The 10,369-nt window shown below is 32.6% G+C and overlaps 2 protein-coding genes across 2 annotated transcripts; both read right to left on the minus strand.

Annotated features, from left to right (window-relative positions):
* Window positions 1-4,774: 4,774 nt before the first annotated feature.
* On the minus strand, window positions 4,775-5,173 carry LOC145158376 (uncharacterized). The gene has a single exon (XM_079077284.1). It carries the CDS (start codon window positions 5,171-5,173, stop codon window positions 4,775-4,777), a length of 399 nt encoding a protein of 132 aa, XP_078933410.1.
* Window positions 5,174-9,162: 3,989 nt separating this feature from the next.
* LOC145158377 (uncharacterized) lies at window positions 9,163-10,119 on the minus strand. Its single transcript, XM_079077285.1, has 2 exons — window positions 9,652-10,119; window positions 9,163-9,549 (listed from the first exon to the last, which is right to left on the minus strand). Exons 1-2 carry the CDS (start codon window positions 10,117-10,119, stop codon window positions 9,163-9,165), a joined length of 855 nt encoding a protein of 284 aa, XP_078933411.1.
* Between the last annotated feature and the right edge of the window lie 250 nt (window positions 10,120-10,369).

Genomic DNA, 10,369 nt, shown 5'->3' on the forward strand with positions numbered 1-10,369 from the left:
TAATTGAAGAACAAGAGGCAATCGTTGACCGTAAGACTAAGAAGTTGCGACGCAAAATGGTTGATTTAGTGCTTGTGCGATGGAAACATACGAATGGGCCAAATCTCACCTGCGAAACGGAGAGTGACATGATGAGTCGCTACTCGCATTTGTTTGCTGATGTGTGATTCCGGGGACGGAATCATCCTAAGGGGGAGAGAATTGTAACGCACGTGTTTCTAGGCTAGGCATTAATATTGACATAATAGTCTAGGTTAACCTTTGTCACTCATTTTGAAGAAATGAAAAGGAATTATGTGAATATTATGTGAATTATGTGTTTTATGCTTAATTATTAGGATTTAATTAATTAAGAATAAAAATGAGCGTCGAAAATAAATATTAGATAAAGTCGATATCTATTAAGAAAGTTGTAGTGGTCTCGACAAGGATTCCGGATATATAAAGAATACCGAAATATGTTCCGAAGTGCCCGAAGACCCGGAAAAATTTATCTTTTCGGCTTTGAAGCCCAACCCTCGCAGAGCCCGGTTACTTAATAAAACTCTCGGTTTTATTAGAAACGATCGTTTTAGGAAACGAAGTGCTGCCCGATTATCATTAAATCAAGTGAGTGTGTAGTTACTTTCATTTTACACCTAGATATGAAGTATTTTCTATAAAATACGTGCTATGTGTAATTATATTAATTGTTTAATTGAGGTGACTATTGAATAGATGTTTTATACAAGTTTTAAATTGTATATGTATTTTATCTACAAATATGTTGGGTAAAACATGGGTAGACGAAATAGTCGATGTGTGTTAAAATGGTGAGAGGCATCGATGTTGTTGTTGTTGTTGTTGTTGTTGTTGTCGTCTAGCGGAGTATAGATGACGACCACGGACCTTTCTAGACAGTCCAGTGGAACGCTAGCAGGTTTGCAACTTGTAGGTGTTGGTGAACTATATGTTCATTGGCGTACTCCAGCCCCCTCATGGTTGCCTTTAGGACATGTATGGATGAGGATTCCCCTTAGCAGTAGTGTCCATCCCGATGATATTCCTTAGGCTAGTTCCCTTGTGATAGGTGTTTAGGGACGTAAAGTGAGGATAACGGGAATGGGTAATCAGGGTTATTGTTGATTGATGAATCTGATAGATTTATTATTATTGTGGGTTGAAAACCCTATATGCTCACCAGGCTCCCAAGCCTGACCCACTCAGCTTTTTATCTTACAGGTAGTGGACCCCGAGCATAGTCGGATGATGATGAGAGATTTTTTGGATTATAGGCCAGTAGTTGTAAATAACTGTTGTAAGGCTTATAATGTTTTGTTTATGCTTTTGATCTGTATCGGAACATGAAATCCCGAGGTTTTGATATAAAATGAAAATATATATTTCTTAAAGAAAGGTTTTGATAAATTTTATCATGTTTTGTTTTGGGGACAAATTCCGCAACATCTTTTAAAAGGATTACTCTGACTTTATTTTAAAAGCATAAATTAAGTCGGTCTTTTCTGGCCGAGAAATTAGGGGATGTCACACTGTATTTCATAGGTTTAAGTGTTATGATAGTGGTCGGGTCGATTAATTTTATGTTTGCTTTCATCCATTGTTTAGACTTTATTGGGTCTATAGGATTTTATGAGTAAACTGTTTCAAGTAAATTCTCAATTTTTGAAAATTTTTCTTGGTTAAGAAGAAATTTAAATTCTTATTCATTCTCCCCAATTTTAAAAGGCAAAGTTTCTTCAATTTTGCTTTGAGAGATGTTGACAGGTTCTGGTTTTTTAATTTTTGAATTATTTTTCATTGATTCAAAAAATCCAGGTTTTCCATTTCTATAAGCGTTTGTGATTTTATCAATAATGATTTGAACACCATTGTTGTGGAAAGTAACTGTTTTGAGATTTTGTACAAATGGTCTATACAAAAGACAGAAGTTATTTCCTAGGATGAAATCTATTCCACATTCTTGTTGGTATACAGAGGGGATATGGAATATTTCTCCGGCAAGTCTTATCTGTAAATCAACACATTTTTTGTTGATAATTACATGTCCGTTTGTTGTGGAAACCTTTATAGGTTTTGGAGTGTTAATCCAATGTTCTTCTGGAATAACATATTTACTTGCGATACAAAGACTGGCTCCTGTATCAATATAACAATTTAAATCAATATGTTTATATCCGGCGAATCTAAATGTACCTTTAACATAGATTGAATTAGGATTTGTGATAGTTAGTATCACATTTTTAGAGTTCATGACCTTTGAGTCAGTCTGAATCAGTGTTTGATTCTGTAGATGAAGAAGATGATGATTCATCTAGAGGTTCTTCAATCAATGTGTAGACGATTTGTTCATCTTGAAATTGTTCTTCTATATGCCTAAGGTCCATAGATGACGCTATTTCAAGGAGTTTAACTTTTCGTGGGTAATCTTTCCTATTAGGACACTCATTTGCATAGTGTCCTTCACTACAAACCCAACATCTGCAGTTCTTTTTATTTTTCGGATAAAATTGACTTTTGTCTTTTGATTTTTGGAAATATTTTCCCGGTTTAAACCGTCTAGTATCTTTCTTTTTTGAAAATCTTTTGTTCTTTTTTGAATATTTATTAAAAGATTTCTTTGAAGAATTTTTTGTTTTATGGTTAACTTTGCATCCATACTCTAAGGGTTTTTTTTTTGTTAAATGACTACAACAATTTTTATTAAAACGTTTTAGTCTTTTTTGTGTGTTTGATAGATTACAAATTTTTTGAATCTCATCAATAACAATTCTCTTAGCAAAAGCAAAACTGTAAATTGTAGCATTTGTAGATTCAGTTATAAATCTGTTATGAGATTGTTGTCCTACAATGGGAATTTTTAATAGATATTGTTTGATCAACTCAGGATATAGATCTGAATCATTTATTTTGTAAAGATTTGTTTCATAGTCACATGTGTAATGATCTAGAAAGCAAATATCACATATGGTGAGATTCGTAAGTCTGGACTTTGCTTTTTCGATCTCTTTTTTTTGTTCATTGGCTTTGTCTTCTATAAGATCTATACCAAGGAACATCATGTAGATGGCATCAAGCATGTCTTGGAATACTGTCATTGGATTATGACTAATCCAGTTTGTATTTTTGATAAATTTTTGAACTATTCCTGATGTTTTATGGTCAAATAATAAAAGGATAGATTCTTTTGTTGCATATTTTTCTTTATTAGTCTGAATGATTAGACTTATTTCTGAAGTCCATCTGTCGATAACTTCTTTTCTATTTGTTTCAATGTTGTCAATATTGAGAACGTTTGTTCCGAACTGGTTTGGATTTCCAGTGGGAAGATCTGGCATAGAGCCAGTTCTATGACCTTGTTCAATTTTAGGTCTTTTTCTTCTTTCACCTTGAAAAGAAGATTCTCCAGGATGATCGAAATGTGGTTCGGTTTTATTCATCCCGAAGTTAGGCTCTATATCAGAAGAAAGAGATTCTACTTCTTCTTCTGAAATATATACAAAAGTTTCTTTATCAGATGTTTCTTCTATGACGTTAATCGTTTCATCAAAGTGAAAAAGTTGTTTAAGTTCCTCAGATGTAGAGATTTCTAAGTTTACTGTATCCTTTCCTTTAGATTCAGCAAGATCTAGTAACCTAAGAGCTTGATCAAGAATAGATACATTTGATCCATTGATTATTAATTCTTCATCTTCATAGTTATCCCAGAAAAAAGTTTCTACTTTAGATAAATAATCTATCATGTTGACTTAAAGTAGTCTTTAGGCCATGACATAGAACTGAGATTCCTTGATGATCCTAGTTCTTCATTTCCTACATTATAATTAGGGTATGAGTACTTACCAGTGAATGGCTTTTTATCTTCAGTTTTAGGATCTAAAACTGTAGTAGTTTTATTGATTATATCAATAATTTCTTTGTTGCAAGAACATTTTTGAAGTTCCTTTTGCGTTTCATTAATAATTTTAGCAGCGATGGCTTCTAATTGGTTTGTAGTTACTAAGCCTTGGTTAATCATTTGATCAATCTTTTTTGATAGTTCTTCAACTTTTTCATTTAATTGATTAAGTGATTCTTTAATGTCAACCATAGATGTCATCCCATAAGTTGTTTTATCTGATTTTGCACTTCTTTTAATCTAAGATTAAAATCTTTCATTTGGTCTGTAAGAACAGCTTTATGGGCAACTTCTTTTAGTAGATCATCGAAGTTTTTAGAAATTTTATTAAACGTTTCTAGTAGTTTCGAGTTGTGTTCTATTATGTTGTTCATTTTTTCTAACTGAGCAAAAATTATTTCAAACTGATTGTTATCAATTTTTTCTCCATTTTGAAGGGCAAGACATAAATCCTTCTTGAATTGATTGAAAGGTATATTATTTTTTGATAAATCTTTAGAAATATCTTTTTGAATTCCAAAATAGTGATTTATTTTGAGTGTATTTAACCAGCATCTTGCGACAATCTGATTTACATTGTTACAAAGGTTAGCTAGGGTTTGAACGCCTACTTTTCCTGAAGAAGAAAAAACATATTCTTTTTTCTGATTAGGATCATCAAGATTTTTAAGTCTCAATGATTTACCCTTTTTGTAAATATGAGGAAGGTCTATCTTACTCATTTATTACTTCGCTTGGTTGGCTAATCGTTTGATTTAAATTATCAACTCTAGAAGACATACTTCTTATGCTTTTGAGTATATCTCTTGGAGTAGGTTCCAGAGATTTGGATATTTCACCTATATGAAGAGAATCTATTGAGATTCTAGGTGGTAGCCTTTATCCTAAAGCTTTTTTGTTTCTGGCTATGTTTAAAGCCCAAGAGCTATCTTGAGGATCTATGTCACAAAATTGTTTATCTTTGACATGTCCTATTTCTGAGAATACATCTTCAAGTTCTATGTATTCTTCTTTTTTATAGTCTATGCTATGATGACTATTTGTCAATGCATATCCTATAAGGTAGGTTATTGTGAAGGGTTTATCTCGTGGATTCATGAGATCACTTCTTTCAAAGTGATGAATGAAAGATAAAACCTTATTTAAGTTTGCTGATTTCAGATCTAAGGCAAATTTAGGATAAACTGAAAACATGAATTTTTGGTAAGCTATATTTCCTTTGGCTGCACCAAGAATACAATCTTGTCGATGATTGATTCTAGCATCAATCAAGGCCATTTTTATTGGAGAATTAATTCCTTCTTGAAATTGAGATTTGATTAGAATTTTTACTGCTCCGATGTGGACCATTCTAATTTTAGATCTTATTTCTGTGGGAATATTTTTTAGATTATTGTTTATCTGTTCTTTGGTTAATAGTGGTAGATAAACAGATCCTGTAGTATCTTTTATGTCGACGGACATTTCTTTTGTACTAACGAAGTAAAATATTTCGTTTTTTCTTTTTAACGTATTCAAAATATTAAATCTTGAGGGAACGTTTCTGAATATATTTTCTTTCTTTATTTTAAGATCTGTTTTCTTAATTTTTGAAAGAAGTTCTTGTTTAATCATTAGGCTTCCTTGAAAACCATCTTCATTTAATGTCAGCCATTACTAACTAAGTGTGTACACCTCCTCACGATGTAACTAAGTGAGTACACATATTGACAGTAATTCTAAATGCATGAGTTAATCCCAATAGTAGACTAGATATTAAGCCTAAATATTAACAATGTTTGGGGTTTCACTAAAGTGCCCTTAAACCATTAAAGGGTGTCCCTGATTTAGTTTCTATAACATCAAGCCTTCGAATAAATGAAATACCACACAAAAAACATATAGTAGCCATTGAGTGTGTATGTATATGTGTATGGTATTGAACACAAGGGAAAACACAAGTACAAATATATCATATATTTGGAACAAGTGTTCATAGGGTAGAGTACTCACCTGAAGTCCTTTAGTTACTTCTTATAATCCATTTCTCCATATATGATTTTGTTGGATTAGGTGTCTAAGCCCATAACTATAATTGGTATGTACTTGATTTGATAGTAGCAATTGTCCTTTTGGGTTGCCTTCACTCTAGCAACTTGGCAGAATGACTTTTGGAGAGAGAGGTTGAATTTATTATTTGGAATAATAAATTGTTTTATTAATGTTATAAAAATAATATATTAATTAGAAATCATGTTATTTAATTAGTATTTAATCATAAATTAATTTGGAATTAAGTTTGGGGTTAAAGGAACCGATTAAAGGAACAAGGGTTGTTTTGCAAATCATTGATAGTTGTGAAACTGGGCTATTGGACTCCTTAGATGGGAGTGGACAAAAACTATAAGGAGGCCCTATAGGTTTCGTCCAAGGCCTCTAGATGAGGAGTCCATGGGCTGCTTAAGCCTTAAGCAGGAAATTAGGGTTTCCTCTAGAAAACCCTAGCAGCCCACAACTATATAAAGACCCCACCACATATGATTTTCGGGGAATGCTTGCATTTGAGAACCCTAGCTGAAATTCTAAAGTATTCCTTCCTCTCTCTCCTCTCATCCTCTTGCTAGTGGTATTTGTAAGACATTAGAGGTGTCACATTTGAGGCACTAAGCTTTCAAGAGTCAAGGATCTACAAGGTTTCTTGTTAGGGAGAATTTTGTATACGCCCTTGCTAAACAGCTAAATATCGTATTTGCCCGACCTAAACTCTAAATATCGTGTTTGCCCTTCTTAATGTTTTTTAATATCATATATACCAAAATCTATTTTTTTGATTATTTTTATTGATTTATAATATTTTTTACCATTTTAAAATCATTAAAGCTAAAAAACATTTGAAATAGACAATTTTGCCCTTGCTTCTAAATTCCAAAATCATACACACGTTAACCTGGGGATTATCGATCGCAGATTCATTGCGTCTTGCATCTTCCTTCCGATCGCACTTCCTTCCGTCTTGCAGCTTCCTTCCGATCGCAGCACACAACATCCTTCTTCCCCCTGTTGTCGCACACTCACATCATCGCATCAGGTAATGTTGACTTCAAGCTATTCCTATTTTCCATCTCTTCAATTTCGTTTTTAGGGTTCCTAGTTTCAATTGTTCAAATTCTTTTAACAATCAACTTAGTTATGTTGTATTTGATAGCTTAGTTGTTTTGATTTGAGCCACAATCAGGTTTCCAATGAACTTCAAACTTTTAATTTTGCCGATCTTCAACCTCAGTGAGCTTTAACCCCAATCGAGCCAATCCAGTATGAAGTTATTCACAAGTAATTGTTTTGTTATGGTATTACATAAGCTTACCATGTATTTTGCTGATTATTAAATCTTTAAAAGTATATTTTGTTAATTCGATTTTGGTATTAGATAAGCTTACAAATAAGCCTCACATGGCATATGGAATATTTAACTTTGACTATGAGGTACATTATTCATCTTGTAATTTATGTTCTTGAATTACATTGTACCTTCAAATACACTTTAGTGTCCTTTGATTTGTTTTGATGAAAAAAATCCAATTTGTTATGGTCAATTGTTTTTCTTGATGCAGGGTAGTGATTACAGGACACATTTCCAACTAGGAAATGGTGGCCTCCTTGGAGATAGTTATATCCAGGTAAAAGATCCCTCATCTTTTATATTTCAGATATTAATTTATATTGCTTTTTTTAGTTTTTTTTTATATCAGCAGTTTCTTGTGGGTAATATTTTGCTTGAAGAGCGTGACCCTTCACTGTCTTTAGGTGGGAAAGTGTTATGTGTTGGGTCAGCATCACAAATCTGGTCTTGGCTATGCTGCAAGAAACACTACTCAAGTTATTGAAAACTAGTAATGCCTTGTTAGCAGTCAATCAACTAGTTAACAATCTCATCAAAGAAGATGACACCATATGTATTTCGTTTTAATTAGTAAGTTTGCCATCCTTAATTATTAAGTTTGACATGTTTCTTTGTTGTTGCTGTTGTAGGTTTGACATCCAAAGCATAAACTATTTGACCGGTTACTAAAGCTGAAGCTGGGTTACAAGCCACAAAAGAAAACATGCCTAATACCCTCAAATTCACTACACCAACATATTGATTTTTGGGGGAGTATTTGCATTACCTTTACCTGGTAATGAAGGGTTTCCAACATATTGTAGCCAAGAGCATTCAATCAATAATTTGATCCACTACTCATCAAATGAAGAGATATAAAAGAAGGGCTAAATTCAAGAAATAACATTGTACTTTGAGAAATTCATAAGTTATAGCATTGAACTTTCATAATTTTGTAATAGTTAATTACACTAGCTATATTTTTTATATCGGTACTTTTTAGTTGTAATATATACAATTTTTGTCCATAAAGAATATATTTGGAATTAATTATAGTTTGATCATTGTTTTTTAAATTTGGCACTTATTACATTTTGATGCTTATACTTTTTAAATTTACACTAATTACTATTTGGTCCTTGTACTTTTTGATTTTGCAATTATTACAGGTTGGTCCCTGGACTTTAAATTTTCACTTATTACATTTTGATCCCTAGTCCTTAATTTTGCACTTATTACAATTTGGTCCCTGGGCTTTAAATTTGCACTTATTACAGTTTGGTCCCTGGTCTTTAAATTTGAACTTATGATAGTTTGGTCCCTGGACTTTAAATTTTCACTTATTACAGTTTGGTCCCTGGTCTTTAAATTTTCACTTATGACAGTTTGGTCCCTGGACTTTAAATTTTCAATTATTACAGTTTGGTCCCTGGTCTTTAAATTTGCACTTATGACAGTTTGGTCCCTGGACTTTAAATTTGCACTTATTACAGTTTGGTTCCTGGTCTTTAAATTTGCACCATATATACGAATTTGACAACAAATGCAAATCCATGAAAGAAAAAAAATATCAAAATATTTATTTATGTCACATACTAACAAAAAAAATCCATCAATTGAACCCTAATTAAGAACATTTCCAACTTAAGCTAACAAAATTATCAAAAGGACCAACTAATTGCACGAGCTTTTTTTATGTAGACCCCGAAACTCCCAAATCGCCATGCGATTTTGTATTGTTTCCACGTTTCCTAAAATGAATAAAAAAATTATTTTCATTGTTAGTATTGTCATTTACTGAAAAAAATGGAAATTTAAGTAACCTTTTAGAGATGGCCGTTTCACTTTGATCGAAACTTTGAGATGCTGGATTATTACATGTTTTTTGACGGTGTCCATACTCACCATATCACGGACACTTGCGTCTTCTTTTAGACTCATCCGATGATTTAATTCTATTTTTTCTTGGTCGTCCAGGTGGGCGTTTGATAATAGGTGGATATATTTTCTCCCCATTTTTTTGCTCCCATTGATCCTGTCCGGGCATCAGAGCAATTCGAAAAGCATTTGCAGATTTAAATTTCTCTATAGTGAAATAGGGATCAACATATTTTTCCCAGTTAGGATCCCTTATAAAATCAATAAAAGCCGCTGCATGTACACATGGTCCACCCTGAACTTGCCACACTTGACAACTACATTTTCTTTCATCTAGGTTGACCTCCCAACGTGTTCCCTTGTACTTCACTTCAGCTTGATTCTCACAACTTCTAGTAACTTCATATTCACTCAAGTTCTATATGAAAAATTAAAAACATATATATTTTAGATATATGTATTATTGAAGTAAAAACTAAAACAAATATAGTCATTCAACTTAAATATTTAACATGCTTACCTTAGCGATGTCGCTGAGATGATTTTTAGAAATAGGAACCAATACGTCATTCCATGTATTCACCAAATTCCTTTTCTTATCAAACTGTTTCATAATCTTTTCCCTAATTGCGCCAAGGAAATCAAGCACGGGTTTATAATGCAATTTACCAATCCAAGAATTAAATGTTTCTGAAACGTTATTAGTGATGTAATCACACTTGGAAGTAGTTCCAATTTTGCTTCTACTCCATATTTTTTTGTGGTTGGTATTTAGATATGCAATGGAATCTTCATTTTTATCACAAATTTCCTTTAATAACCTGTCATGCTTGGTAGGACGATAGGTTTTCGCAGCAGCCCATAGTTTGGTGTTAAATAAGTCACCACGAAAGTGTTTCTTGAAGTTGCTATATAAGTGACTTATACATTCTCTATGCTCAACATTAGGATAAACATTCATGATGGCTACTTCTAACCCTTTCTGCATATCCGATGAGATAACAAGACCATTTGGCGCTCCAATTGATTTTTTGAGTGAGTCAAGAAACCATGTCCATGATTGTGTGTTTTATGATTCTAGCACATAATATGCTATTAGAAAGATAGAATTGTTACTGTCAATACCAGTTGCAGCGGCTAGTGCACCATTAAACTTTCCTTTTAAATGAAAAGCATCAATGTAATGACCCAAAAATCAAGGGTAAAATTTTCATTTTTAATATAACTAAACATTGATA

This window comes from Lactuca virosa, chromosome 2 (assembly GCF_052849685.1).
Source record: "Lactuca virosa cultivar CGN04683 chromosome 2, Lactuca_virosa_CGN04683_v6, whole genome shotgun sequence".
Classification (NCBI taxonomy): domain Eukaryota; kingdom Viridiplantae; phylum Streptophyta; class Magnoliopsida; order Asterales; family Asteraceae; genus Lactuca; species Lactuca virosa.